The sequence below is a fragment of the Cicer arietinum genome, chromosome 6 (genome assembly GCF_000331145.2).
Source record: "Cicer arietinum cultivar CDC Frontier isolate Library 1 chromosome 6, Cicar.CDCFrontier_v2.0, whole genome shotgun sequence".
Classification (NCBI taxonomy): Eukaryota; Viridiplantae; Streptophyta; class Magnoliopsida; order Fabales; family Fabaceae; genus Cicer; species Cicer arietinum.
The window spans coordinates 5491987-5508000 of NC_021165.2; the positions used below are offsets into that span (position 1 = coordinate 5491987).

General features: G+C 26.1%; 1 protein-coding gene across 1 annotated transcript in view; it reads right to left on the reverse strand.

The window, feature by feature from the left end:
- Positions 1-2851, reverse strand: part of LOC101513615 (uncharacterized) — a 5391-nt gene extending 2540 nt beyond the window's left edge. The window contains exons 1-6 of the mRNA XM_073370117.1: positions 2437-2851; positions 2080-2280; positions 1851-1976; positions 1642-1679; positions 1410-1518; positions 1-1317 (exon numbers count right to left, since the gene is read on the reverse strand). Coding sequence (XP_073226218.1) covers positions 1-1317; positions 1410-1518; positions 1642-1679; positions 1851-1976; positions 2080-2280; positions 2437-2505 — 1860 coding nt within the window. The 5' untranslated portion in view covers positions 2506-2851. The remainder of the gene's footprint in view (positions 1318-1409; positions 1519-1641; positions 1680-1850; positions 1977-2079; positions 2281-2436) is intronic.
- Between the last annotated feature and the right edge of the window lie 13163 nt (positions 2852-16014).

Consider the following 16014-nt stretch of genomic DNA (forward strand, 5'->3'; position numbering starts at 1 on the left):
CTGAACTTTGTCATGTGTCACTGCATCTAAGTCAACTTCAAATCCTTGGGCTTGTTTCTCCAGTTCCTCCTCTAATTTTCTGATTTGGTTCTCCAGAGACTCGATGGTTGCAAGAGAATTTGAGAATTCTTCTGACTGTTTTTTGAGTTGATTTTCGAGACTCTGAATATGTGTTTCGAAGTCATCTATGGCAGGAGGAGGAGAAGAGCACTCATACTGCATTTTTAACTGTTCTTGCAATTCACTCTGTTCAAGCTTATATGCGATGTCATGGTTTTCCTGTTTCAAAATCTCATAGTCCAGAGCAAGCTGCTCCATCTGCATCTCTAACTCGTCTTTGTCTCTCCTATACATCTCTATTTCACCATAGAGATCCATAATTTTTTGCTCAAGTAAGTGTGTCTCCTTGGGACTGCTTTGCTCCTTAACAAGCTCATCCAATTCTTTTTGTTCTTCATCATCGTCTGTTTCACAACTAGAGAGGCTTCTCCCTAACTCACGAGAGTTTTTATTAGTCTGTTTGAAATTATTGGAAACACCATGTGTTTCCCTATTTTTCTGCTCCAACATTGCATCGAGGTCCTGAACAGCGAGAACTAGTTCAGCATTCGATTCCTGTGTCTTCTTTAACTGTAGTCTAAGATTTGCATTCAAGTCCTTCTCGTAACTCAATTCTTGTCTGATTTCTTCAACAAGAGTATGAAGATCCCCACTATCCAACTGTGACCTGCTACTCACTTTGGCCTTGTCCATTCTACTGCGAAAAGACCTGAGATTTTCACATTCTTTCTTGAGTGTATCTCTTTCATCTTTCAAGCTAGTGACTTCCTTTGCAAGCTCCTGCCCTCTTTTGCTTTCCTTCACGATTTGCTTCCGAAGAGTCTGAAGTTCCATGTCTGACACATCCACCTGTCTGGCCAAAGCAGCAAGTTCAGCCTTGAGCTTTTCATTCTCTATACCTAATGCCTGATGAGATTTTTCCCTAGGAAGGGAATCCTGAGAGCCATGTGTTGAACCGTCCGTACTCAGACCATGTTCTGAACCAGCTGAGCAGTCCCATTGTGATGATCTCTGTTGTACATCGTACATCGATGCCGAGGCATTTACAGCAGGCTTTTGAGGCTCTGAAGTGTGGATGGCGACTGAAGGAAAATCATTCGTGGTGGTGCAGATGATAGTATTTCTTAGTCCAAGTTCTCGGGGAGTATCGGGTCCAAAACTTCCATCCGAACTTGACAATGTAATGTCAGATCCACTAGATGTCCTACAATCAGCACTCAATCCAGCTCTATCTGTGTTTACATTGGCAGACACATCCTGTGAAATATAAAAAGAAAGATAAAATTTAGTAAAATTTCAAACATAGTTTTTTAAGCTTACTTCAGAAGCCAAAATGAGCGAAACCTTACTTCAGAAGAATCACTTTTAGTGCATCCATCTGCATTTCCATTGCTTAAATAGGTCCTTAAGCTCCTATCATTAGTTTTTAGCTTGGTATCTTCACATTCCTCTTCCTCTCTGCAAATGTTATTTAAAACAAGAAGAAAATCTGTCATAAAAAACAACTGAGCATGAGGCAAAAGCTATATATCCAGAAAATAAAGAAAAAATAAAGAAAAAATCAGGATAATCCCCTTTTACCTTTTATCATTATTTTCTTGTAGTCTCTGAATTGATACCTGTAGATTAAGCAACAAATCAGAACTAATGAAATCAATGTTGCACAAAATTGTTTTCTACTCAATTTCTTGATTAGTTTTCTCTGAAATTTCAAGAAGTATATAATCTCTTAAAGAGAAAAACGAACCAAAAAAAAAAAAATCAGAAAATTGAAGAAATCAAACACTAACATGTAAGACAGCATCCGAATGTGAATTCTTAACAGGAAGAGAAATAGAAGAGAGCTTTGTAGCTTCTGCATAATCAGAAAAGTCAATGGAAACTTCTCCAAAGATGCTGCTAGCTTTTGATAATCCCTACAAATAATAGAACCCAAAAACTATATAAAAAATTCACAATCCAACATCAAATTCACATAACACAAACAACAAACAAATAAATAAAGGGAAAAAAAAATACCATTGAAAGCACAAAATAATAAATTTTATCACTGAACTTCCCATTCTTAGGGTCCTGAATAAATTTAACAGTTTCATAGACAGGGTTTTCCCATTTACAAATTCCACCATTCACTGTAGCTTTCTCCAATCTTGTTGTTGGTTTTCCAATATCACCAGGAACTATAGAAAGAGCCAAAGAATCCACCCCAGATTGTAGCACCTGAAAAGAAAGAAGAAATAAAACTCCAATAATTCATAACCTAGTTACATTGCACACCATCATCAAAATTAAATAGGAATTTAAATTTTAAAATTCATTTAATGAATGAATTTAAAAATAAAAAAATAAAAATGAAAATTGAAGGTAAGTAGGTACCTGAGTGACATGGAAGTGGAGTTTGAAAACAGTTTTGACTCTGTTTTTGTCGCTCCTCCATTTGAACATTTTGGATTAGTAACACCGAGTCAGTTACACATGTAACCGATCCTGAAATTGAGAGAATTGACGGTGGAATCCGGTGACCGGAAAAGTAAGTGTTCCGGTGGTTGAGTGATAAATTCCGTAGAGTGTGGATTAATAATGAAAGAAGAATGTTAAGTTATGGAAATGGAAAAAGAGTGTTGAAAACAAGGAGAGTCAACAGATCTCAGCTCACAACTGCTTTTGTTTCTCTCTTTACTACACTTTTCAAAATTACCAGCTCTTTCATTCTAAAATCATTCATCTTAACAACTACATCCTTCAAATACAAAAATATATAAATTCTATTTTCAAATTCAATACGCAATTTTTTAAATATTATATAATATCGTTTATTTACACCCTGCTTTAGTAATTCAATTGCCACCCTCTCATGTACGTAGAATTTATAATAAAAGTATATAATCTGCCTATTAATCTACAATTTAATGAATATCGATAACATACTAAAAACTAAGGAGACAAATTTTTTATATAATTTGGATAGTAGAAAAACAGATTTTAGAAATTAATTATTGCTTTTTACCAAAACAATATAAATTTATTATTACTTTTATGACATTCATTGTTATACACAGATACAAACTTTTTATACATGCATCTAATTATTTCTTACTATGTAAATATGTATAGCAATGATGACAATGAGCTATTTAATCTTAGTTTTTGTACACTATAAGGATAGAACAAATTAGTCAACTATTATATTTTTTACTTTAAAGATTACATATATAAACAATTGTAAAACTTTTTAAATTAATAGTGTATAAAATTAATCTCTAAAATTTAATTCATTCATTCTACAATAACTCATCTATTTAAAAGAAAAAATATATATATTGAAATAAATGGCTTTCCAATTTTTAAAATAGTTTTTTAATTATATCTTTGAATTAATCCTTCTTATATTATTTTAAATACAATATTTTTTGTTATGTATAACATTGATGATGCACACATACATAACAAGATTAATTTAGTTAAAGTAATATTATCTCTCTCTTTTATTAATATATTTTTATTGTTATACGTGAAAAAATCAAATAATTTAATTATTATGAGAAACAAATATTACATATAAAACATTTTACATTAATAATGTATCAAAATTAATTTCTAAATTACATATATAAACTCCTTTTAGGAGAGATGTCTTTATTTTATTGTCCGTTGAATATATACATATATATTTTAAATTAAAAAAATAACAACCGAACAAATTTATATGAATAAATGATTTTACACGTGCTAACTAAAAAAAATCAATTTTCCAGCCTGTACCTAAAAAATATAAATCAAATTTCCAGCCTGTACCCAAAAAAATCAAGTTCCCAGCAAGGTATTTTTGTTTTATTAAAATTATTAGAAGATAATGATAAATGAAAATGGAATATTTTAATTTAATAAAGAGTTGATTCACGTCTATAAATTCTTGAATTTATCTCATACTACATGAGATATGTTTATTTTAAGAAATATATAAATACATCTTTATTTTATTTATTAACCTTGAGTGATACTATGATTTGACGGAGTTCAACTCATCTGAACGTTATCTAATAAATAAATGAATACAGTAGGAATTTAGATCGAGACAAAAATCAATGAAGTGAGTCGTTGGAACAGTAACAATGTCTTGATTTAGAGAATTTAAATCTAACTGACTTAGGAATACTTAGGCTGCCACTTTCGCTGCGTCTAAACAAACCTCAACCCAAAGAAAGAGTGATACCAGTAATTGTATATTTTTCATTTATAAAAAAATAATTTAGTGTGAGTTTGATTTTGTGTTGAGTAAAATTAATTAGAAATTAATTTATTTTATCAAAATAATTAAATATAAAGTAATTTATATTAATATTATATATATATATATATTTAAATAAAAGTTATTTGATAATAAATTTTAAGAAAAAATAATTTACATTGACGATCACTGAAATATTAATTTTAATATATTGTTATATTTTGTAACTTTTTAAAATAATAATTGCACTATGAATAATTATGATTGATGGCATGTTATAAAATAATTTTATAATTAATAAGATGATTTAACTGCACTATGAATAATTTTATAATTAATAATTTTATAATTGCACTATGAATAATTTTATGATTAATGTCATATAATTAATAATTTATATATTACATATTAATTTTAAAAATTACAAATTTTAAATCAAAATTTACTTAATTAACTTTTTAAAGATAAAATTTATTTTTTATTCTAATAAAAAATGAATTTATTTTAGTTGATATTTAAACACTTCAAAATAATATTACATCTATAAAATTAATTTTAATTCTTTTAAAATAAACCAAGCATGTCAATAATTTGGAGTAATTATGCATTGCATATGCTATGCTGCACTGGATTTTTTATATTTTATTTTATTTTTATATTTAAGCACTCAAACTTTTACCACGTGTAGGTTTTCAACGCGAATGTTCCAACATCCCCTATGGATGATGTAGCGGTCTAATAAGATGATAAATATCGCTCCTTCATTTGACTTCTTTAAAAGTCAAAATACAAGATGTGGCTTCAAGAGTAAATATTAGTAAGTTAAACTTTCTTAACGTAGATATACTCAATTAATACTTTTCACTTAAACAACTCAATTTTAATATGTGAAAATCATTTTGAGATAAATATTTTACCTAATAATACCAAAACACTCAAATGGAGTAATTTATTATTGATTTAACTGATATTGAAAATTGTTATTTCTTTCTTTTAATCACTATCATAACCATAATTTAATTTGATCGATTACTTAGCTCTTTTGAAAATAAATATCTCAGAAAATTACGTCAATGCAATCATTTCATATAGATCAAATACAAATTAATTAAATAACTGCAAAGCTTTCCTAGAGCTTTCTACCACGTCTAAGTAAATTACAAAAAAAAAAAAATTGTACATATTCTAACGTCTAATTAGGGAACTCACTACTATTGTTCATCCAAAATAAAATTGAGAACCATATTCCACAAAAATTATGACAATCTAAGAATAAATGTGCGAAAATGCTAGACAACCCCTCTCTTCACCACTATTTCTCCACAATCACCTTTGTAACATTTATTTGTATAAAAACGTTAGCCAAAACAAGATATACATTCCAAAAATAGATCTTCTTCACAATGGAATATTTTTCCTCCATAGCCAATGATCTCTTCTAACTCACGCGGATATTTGATATTTTAGTATTTTAATTTATTTTCTCAAATTAACTTTATCAATGTTGTCCTTAAAACAAGTTTCACTATAAAAATATGTCCATAATTGAAGTTCATTTTTCAAATTATTAGATGTATTAAATTTGTTTTATTAAAAATATTCTTAAATTTTACCTTAAAAAATAGCTCTTAAAGGTAAATTGTTATATACCTGTCTAAATTTAGTTTTAAATGTTTACATCCAAACCTTAAGCTGTACATAATGAATTAAGCTTTTATTAGAAAAAACACTTTAAAATCAATTTAGTTCAAAGTCTTAAGAATTAATTAGAAATTGATGGATAAAATGGTTATAAAATATTTTATATATGCATGATTTTAGTCACTCTTTATAAACTCCTTTTTTAAGTTTCGTCTCTTTTTCGTGTGAGAGACTATTGGATTTTTTTTCTTCCAATACACCCGAAACTTAGTTCATGTTGATAGAAATAATACTAACAGCAAAAATCAATATATGTTTGGAGTTAGGTGAATATCCACTTAACACATTGTTGCTCAATACCTAATATTTTATATAATAAAAATTATGACCACATAGCATTGTAACTTAGTTATTCAACAAGAATTATATATCTACACATAATACATGATTAAATCACTACTCATCCGTTTCTACATATATAACTCTTTTGAGAATTTCAATTGATCTAATATATTAGTTTTTTTTTTAAGGTTGCATTCATTTAAAGTAATTTTATTTCAAACGTATCATAGATTAAATTAAATGTAGTACTTGTTTTAGTAGAAATTCGAATTCAGATACATTTATATTATAAAGTTTAACCCCTTCTATTATATTTAATTTATTTTTAATTTATACTTAATTAAAAATATTAAGAAAACTTTTTTTTATAAGCAAATATGGTATTAATGAAGATTACAAGTGGTACTCTGATCTATAATACAAGCAGTATCGGTAAAAAAAAAAATAGGGGAAATTACACACTTTTAAGTTACCAAACCAGACTCATCCACCAATCTGAAAAACAAAAATTTAACTCCTTCCCTCCCCATTGACAAACCATTCTTGATTGGAAAATGTTTTCCATTCTTTAACTTGTTTTGAAAATGACAAAGGTATATATAACACATCAGTCGAAATATACTTTTCTCCAGCTTTATTTATAAACAAAGCCATAATAATTTTTTGACATTAAATATAAATAAAAATCGTTAAATTTAACTTTATTTAATATTACCATTTCAAAAATGTTCCTTACTAATTCTCTTATTTACAAAGTGAATGTATAGTTTAATTTTCTTTGACTTTCTTTATTTTATCTTAATTTTCAATAATTATTTAATTCATTTTTACTTATATATAAGATCGAAATAAGTTATTATTATAATAAATGATATTTTAATAATTATAAATTATTTATCAGTTATGTGTAAAAAAAATTGTCTTTTAAAATCGATCCGAGGAAGTAATTTACCAAACAAGATCAGGTACCGACAAACGTCCTTGGATGCTTGGGTTGAGTGATTATGTGAACAATCACCGAATTTTATTTTATTAAAAAAAAAAACCCTAACATCAATATATTAATGTTTCATTTTAATTTTTAATATTAAATGAAAAGGACATCCCAGCTAAATTTAATAATTTATTGGTGAGTCCTCAACTAGCCTAGAGTTGTATTGGATATCATACAACACTGAATCATTTAATATTAATTCACTTATTTATTTAGAATTAAATTTAGATTTTTAATTGACTAAGAACGACTATACAATTAAATTAAACATTACATTATTATATAATTTTAAAACAATAAATTTATAAGTCTTCTCGTTTATATAGTATATATTCAATATTTTTATTTCTATCAAATGTAAGACTTCTTCCCATCAAATGATAGTTCATCCATTCCTTTGGCCAAGTTTCCCTTCAAACGAAATCATTTTCATCTCCTTACATTGTCATTGGTCGAAAGTGATACATCAATAAGATGCACTATTTAAATATTATTTGTCATAAATATTTTAGATACAAAGAACTCTAACACCATTTTGTTGGATCATGAGAAAGTTTGAGAATCATTGCAATTTGACTAAAACAATTATATAAGTGGACTTAGAATTACATATTCACTAAAAACCTTATGAAAATAAATTTATGGATCAAATACAATACATTGTGATTTTTTATTTTTTTTTAGAAAATATCGTGCATTTGTTGGAATATCATTTAGGTAACGTGGATATGATGTTTTGGAATTGGTGTAAATTATATATATTATTCATGCAATAATGGATTGCTTATCTCACCTTAATTCATGCATTAATTTGGGTTTGGAACAACGACAGTTTGTAAATGCAAGAACACCGTTGTATATGTGTGTGGTGGTGTAGGGTCGGTACTAATAATTTAAATATTCCAGACGCATTAATAACATATATTGTGTTCTTATAATTATTGAATATCACCTTCCCTGATTTTATTTTTTGAAAAATTATTCAAGATTACTATATATATTTATGAGTGTAGATAAGTTGACTTTAAGAATAATTTCAATGAGTTTTTCTATTTAATAATTCAATATAAATGATAAATTTTATTAATTCAATCGTTAAATAAAAAATTTAAATTTGTATAAAATTTAAAAATTATTTATTACTTTATTAAATATTTTTAAATTAACATACAATAAATTTACAAAAAATATAAATAAATATTGATTACTAGATTATAACGACGAATTTTAAATTTATATAAAACTTTAACTTTTTGATCATTAATATATTATGTCAATAACTAACAATTGTATTATTGAAATTTATTGTTTATATTGAATTATTAAAAAAAGTAATTTATTACACCTAAAATCAATAGGTTCTCATTTTATTTATATATATATATATAGTTGTTGTTTTGAAACCAAAAAATATTTGATTGTTCAGTATTCCCATTTCGTTTATCATTCTATAAATTATATGATTATCCAGTTTAAATCTTCAACTTAATTAAATTCTTATTAATCAAATAAATATAATACTACTAAGCAAAATGAAAAAAAAAATACTATTAAACAAAAATAATAATTTTAGTACCGTACAAAAATAATGGCATAGACGATCGCCTATTCCACTCCAAACCAGGACCACCTTGGTGTAGTGTGCCTTTATTAAAAAAAAAAGAAAAAAAAGAAAAGAAAGAAGGTCTAGTCTTGTGGGAGGAGGTTTGTGATTACCAAATGATTAAACCTAAATTTGTATATTTTTGTTCATTAATTAATTATAACAATACATTATGTAAGTAAGTGTATAGAGATGAAAATAAAATATGTGGATGAATGGTAACTGGTCACAAGACTGAGTAGTTGTCCCTGGGTTTTAATTAATTTAAATTTACTTGCCTCAAACCAGTGATCAATCACTTGAGTAGTCCATTCATGATGATTTTGCAACACAAATAAACAAAAACATAAAATATTTAATGAAGCTTTTTTTCATTAAATTTATTTCATGCGTGATGTCATAGAATTTGTTTAATGTATAAACATATTTTTATTTCATATACAATACAATGTATAACTTTTAACACATTTTTTAAATCTAAGACTAAATATTTAATGTGATAGCGATGACCTAATTAATTTAATAAATATTAAATATACTCTGTGACTATTTTAAATTTTAAATTAAATTTAACTTTTACAAAAATTATTTACAAAATAAAAAATGTCTATTAGTATCAAATGTGATCCTCTTAAGATATAGTTTTACTTGGTAAGACAGGGTGAGTGTAGTGTAATTGAGAGACAAAATCACAATTATGAAAAGTGTAGAATACCTTTCAAGGTTTCGATTGATATATACCACAACTACCAAACCTAACGACAGTCCACACATATTTAAATCGGGGTCCATCAGCAATTGGTATGACAATATGTGATTTAACCTGGATCATGTATATGTAATATGTTCTTATTAATGATGTAAGAACCATCAAATCACAAGACGTTTGGATCTCTAGTGTTTTGCCTCTTATGGAAACTTAAACAAGTCCATGTGTAATATGTTCCGAGCTAGCATTTGTTTTTACACAAAACTCTCTCATTGCTGAATGTTGTTGATAGAGCATGTGGTCGTTATAAAGGGTATGTGTGTGTGTGTGTGTGTGGCTGTGTGCCAACTGGCATCTATCCTATTAAAGACAAAATAGGACGATAAATGAAGGCATGTACTTGGCCCCTACTATACTCTCTCTCTTTTAATTATTCACATATTTTTTGGAAGAAAGGTTTTTGTCTCTAAATATATATATATATATATATTTTTTTTTTTTTTAAATTATTAGATATATTTATTGTTATTTTTTTAAACATATCTTTATTAATATTATTAAATTATCTAGGAAGATTAAACAATTAAATTAAAATTGAACACATTTATATACAAATGGTATTATAAGAACATGTATACATGAAATTTGAACATTAAATTCATTATATTTTTTTAAATATAGGTGAAAAGGCAGTAAATACTTATAATTAGAGACAACACCCAAAAGTAGTAAGTAAAAGTTGTTGATTTTTTTTGTTACTTCAAAAAAATGTTAAGTTAGACGTATAATGAAGATAATTATTTTTTGATAGATAACATAGTAAAAGGTGAAAAAACTGATAAACTATGGATAAAATAGATTTATATTAAGTGATGTGTGTCTAATATAATTTGTACAATTGAGATATATAAAGAGAACGTTAAAGCATAACTCTTGTCAACCAATTACAATTCACTCTAACTACCAATAAATTGACTAACTTGTGTGTATTTTCTTTGATCGTATGACAAAATGTAGATTGTCTTCTCTTGTTGTCGTTTTTTCACTAAGATTGTATCTTTGGTCTTATTTTTTTATCCAATCACAGTTCATTTGAAAATAGGTCTTCTACACTTAAAAATGAATTGAAGCCTATTTTTAGATAAAAAATTACTTAATGATTTTAATTACATATAAAAAAGATTCACATGTACTAGGTTCCACTTATCTTAATTTTTGCAACTATATTTGATTAACTTGTAAAATATTTTCTTTTTTGGGGTAATCAAGTAGTAATAATATATATTTTTTCATTCATAACTAGGTGAGATGTGATTGTTGGATACATTTATTAGATCAACTATAACTAACTAATTGTGGTAGTTAGATAATCCAATAACATTAGTCCATCCTATTATGAGACACAAAAATAGGAACCATAAAGATATTATTGATGCTATTGACCGTATGGTGATCTTATTTAACAGATCATCTTCATAGGACCAATTGGTCCCATTCCCATTCATCATTTTCAACGAGGGGACCCTTTTTTGTTCATTATGATTTCCACTTTTGAGCTTTACCCTAAAAAAAGTTAAAAACTAAGTTGAATTGCAAATTTAATTTTATCGGCTAATCTGTACCATCTAATCAATAATAAGAGAATTTAGCTCTATCAAATTACAAAAAGAAGCCTTTTTTTTAGGTATGTGGGTCCATTCTGGAGTGTAAAATTAATTTTTACATATTTAATTGTTCTTAAATTTATTTTAATTTAATAATAATATTTGTAGTTTTTTATTTTAAATATAATCTTTATATTGAAATTTACTGTTCACTTAAAATCAATTTATTTTAATTTAATAATGATATTTGTAGTCTTAAAATTTTAATATAATTTTTACAATAAAATTTGTTATTTATTTAAAATCAATTTTATCACTGCAAAACTAAACATGTTTAAGTTTATTATTATTAGCCAATGATATTCACAATCAATCAAAGCAATAAAATGGTTAGGCTAGTAGGAACTAATATGTGACATTCAATTCTTACTAATTTTGACATAAGAGTCAAAACTTTGTAATTATTTTACCAATTTGTTCAATTTTTCTTTAGAATAGATCATCTCATATATAATTTACATGTGAGAAAATAAAGTATGATCCTGCACATCTAAGAGAATAAATTTTGTCCCAGTATTAAACCTCGTAAAGTATTCTTATTTAAATTTGGCTAGGGTACTATATAATAAATGTTGATTTTGGAAGATTAATTTGTCATTTTTTGTACTTTACAAGTCATAGTGACAGGTGATGAATTGTAATGTATGATAGGGAAGGTATATACTCTAATGTGTGCATTTTACAGATGGAGTGAAACAGAGTGCATTCTGCAAGTGAATGCTAAAGCAAATTATTTGTTGCAGGAATTAAGAAGAATTGTGCATAACATTTTGCAACATGTGATTGAATTTCAGCTTTATCATCACATGCTAGGGTCTGGTCATGCGGGAATCATTGACTGTGTTTTTTTGATCCATTGCTTCCAAAACAATTAAGAGTTCGAATTTCCATACAATTGAGTGACTCTATCAAATTGAGGGAAACATTTGTATAACTAAATTTATCAAACTTCCTAATCTGCACGTCAAGCTATATATAAAATAAAAATAATGAGCCCCCATTGGTTTCTTTAATAGTAGGTAAGACTATTATTGACTATCTGTCTCCTTATTTATGTCCAAATTAATAAAGTATATATATTAATAGCAGACCACAATTAAGATAGACGTGAATTTCATAAGTATAATTTAAATGATACTTAGAATGGACATTTGCTATAGTATGTGAGTTCGAATATAAAATATTATTTGTTTTAATATTTAGATACATAAATTTATTCGCTAATCTCTTTTTACAACAAAAATATATACATAAAACAAACTGTATTTATTGACTAATTATGTCAACCTCTTCTACTTATCATACAATAAATTATTGATTTAATCTTTAAACTACCACTTTCTCTTTAATTTGATCACAAAACTATATAAATATAATAAATAGTATTTAAACTATTGTTAATACGTTCAATTTAATCTTTCAATTATTTTAAAATTATAAAAGAGGATAATAGTTCACAGACTGATTAACTTAAATAATTTAAAATAGTTTAATGACTATTTATAATTTTTATATTATGGATCAAATTAAAGAGAAAATAATAAATTATAGATTAATTAATAGTTTATTCTACTCAATTATTAAAACGCTGCTTGTTTGGTTGAGACCAATAATAAATGAAGAGCAAAAAGGAAAATATAGGTATTATTATATACATAACAGTGCATGGAGAGGAAACAAACAAATAATATGTATGCATCATGCATCTCATATATACGGTCCGAGAATATATATATATATATATATATATATATATATATAGCTGGCTAGTTTTGATTGATTATTCATTCGTTTCTTTAAAAAATAATTAAAATAATTTTTATAGTATTTTATCTTTTAGTTCTAATATTTTTAAGAAAAAAAATTTAAAAATAAAAATTTAATTTAAATAATTTATTTTAAAATATCATGTTCATCTATTTACTATAACATTTTTTGGATAAAAAATTTCAAAAAATCATTAAAATAAAAAACTATTTCGAAAAGTTCTTCGTAAAAATTATTTTTGAAAAATACTTTTTTTTAAATATGATTTTTATCATATTAAAACTCTAATAATAAAAATATTTAAATTATTGAATGTCAAATTATTATTTTTAATTGATAAAAAATAAATCTAAAACAACTTTCACTATTTTTAAATAAATTTTCATAAAAATCATTTAATAAAATATAAAATCAAAATTATTTTTTAAAAATCTTAATCAAATGTACTCAATGTTGTTGGTCACATGAATTTGGTTTCAGTAATTTACATCCTAATTTCACTTTATCTCTGTGAGTAATGTGACAACAGTATTCAATGTTAAATCTTGTAGCACCTTTAGTCATTAATTAAGCTGCAAATCAATGTTTTAGATCCAATTTAATGTAATTAATTTAGTTCTATAGTATATGAACCCAAAAAAAAAAAAGAATTTAGTTCAATACGTAAATAAAGAGTGAGTGAGTATATCTTGTAAAAAAAAAAAGAGTGAGTATATAAATTATTGAAGAAGAATAGATATAACATCAATACCAACACATATAATTTCATTAAATTGTGTTTATTTTTTGAAATTATATATTAATTGTTAATGTTGTGTGACTGGAGAACATAATGGAATGATGAAGTTGTGTGCATGCGCAAACATACATGAGAGACATGAAAGGCAATAGTGAAGGTGGTCACGTGTAAGTGGTCGACCCCATTATCCATATATAGCACAGTGAAACTCACATGACACCCCAAATTGCAATAAAAGCGCACTTTGTATATGGGTCCATAGAGCTCTCTAAGACACATGATTTATGTTGCCCCATTTGTTTCCCTTTCGAACTCATTGGAAGCTGAAAAAGGAAGGAAGAAAAAACATACATGCCAAGATTTGTTTTTCTTTTCCAAAGGAATAGATGATGAAAAATAAAAGGAAAAGAAAAAGTGTCATGTGCTATATAATCAAGAGTTTAGATGTCTCTCATGATCAAAGAAACCATTTGCCTTTGTTCACTTTGATCTTTATCTTTATTTTCCATTGATTCTTTATCAAGTAACAAGATTGATGAGAATTAAAAAGTTGTGTGTAGATCCACTCCAACTCTAGTTACACGAACCTCTTAAACTTATGAGTTTGGAATTACGTTGACTAAAAATTAAATCAATTAAAATTATCGTGAGAAAGATCATACAAATAAAATAAAATTTATATTTTATAAAATAATATCAAAATTTTGAAATTCATATTAAAAATGTAATTAAATAACTAAAATATACATGAAAACTGGAATAATAAATTGTTATATTATGATATTTATATTCCGTAACTCCAAATGATCTTAGTAATTCTTCTTAGAAATTAAATTAGATTTAAGTGAATCTTACAAAAGTAATTTATAAAATAAGAGATGTCTTACATTAATAATATAGACCCATTTTCATGTCATTTATTCAGTGTCAAACTTTAAACACATTTCATCGTGTTTAATATTGAATACAATGTATAGCCAAAATAGTCAAATAAGGGATAGTAAAACAAATCTTGTACAATTGAATGAATTTATTTTATTTAGACATGAGATATAATTTCAGAAACGATATTTGTTTGTCTGTAGATGGAACGAGCACAGGGTGAGTGAGATGGGTCATCTCTAAAGGGAAAAGAAATGACATTAAAGTCCAACTCTCGGTCCCAATAGCCAAATGTAAACAAACATGAGTGAGCTCAAGGTAAGGGACGACTATTATTAGTGGGAACTGGGCCTACATTAAAGCCCAACATGTACTCAACGAGTTTGACTTAGACCACATCCTTATTTTCACGTCTTTAATATAGATTGTTTAGTGCAGCTTAATTAATTATGATTGTTTTTTAGGTAATTAAATCAATAATTTCATTCTGTCAAAAAAATTCAGTAATTTCATTTCTATCCATTGGTTGTATAAAATATGACTATTCATTTATCAGTTGTTGTTTTTATTTTTCAAATTAATCACTCTATTCATTTTTAACTGTTACTTTTGTAGAAAAAAATATTATTTTTTATTTATCTATTTTTAAATATAATACAATTAAGAAGACACCAACAAAGAACTTATGGTCTAAATGGGAATAATTAGGAACAATGAATCTAGGTAAAATTAGTCTAGATCGGTATATCTAAATAAGACCTAATCTGATTTAATTGTTGCCATTAATGTTGGACTTACTGATATTTATAAAAAAATGTGAATGCTCATCTAATTCTCTATGTTTGTTCATTTTTATTAAATCATAATTTTAAATAATGTAAAATATAATGTCAAATCCTAACTTTTGGTATACTATTAAAGGACGGATTGACGAACTCGGAGAATGAATGAAGCTTGGATGTAATTTTCCTCTTCCTCTTTAATATGGATCATGTTTTAAGGGGCTGGCTACTTATTGACCCCAGAAAAAAAGGGCTCGCTACTTACACCCCCAATTTGATTCCCACACCCATCTTTTGCTTTATTAAAAAAAATCTGTTTTTGCCTAACATAGTCATTTAAAAAAAAAATTCCGAAGATATAAATGACTTGTTTATTCTAAGAGCATTTTAGTAATTTTAATAACAGTTTTATGGGTTTGAAGTGTTTTTCTATAACTAATTTTCGTCTTTTCGAAATATTTGTGCTATGTTTTAAAATTAGTTTTCGAAATGCAATTTAATTTTAAAATTAATTTTTTTAACACACTAGAATTTTACAAAAGATTTTTTAGGTTCATAAATTTAATTTTCAAAAAGTTGCTAATGGTTTTGAAAATGAAATTT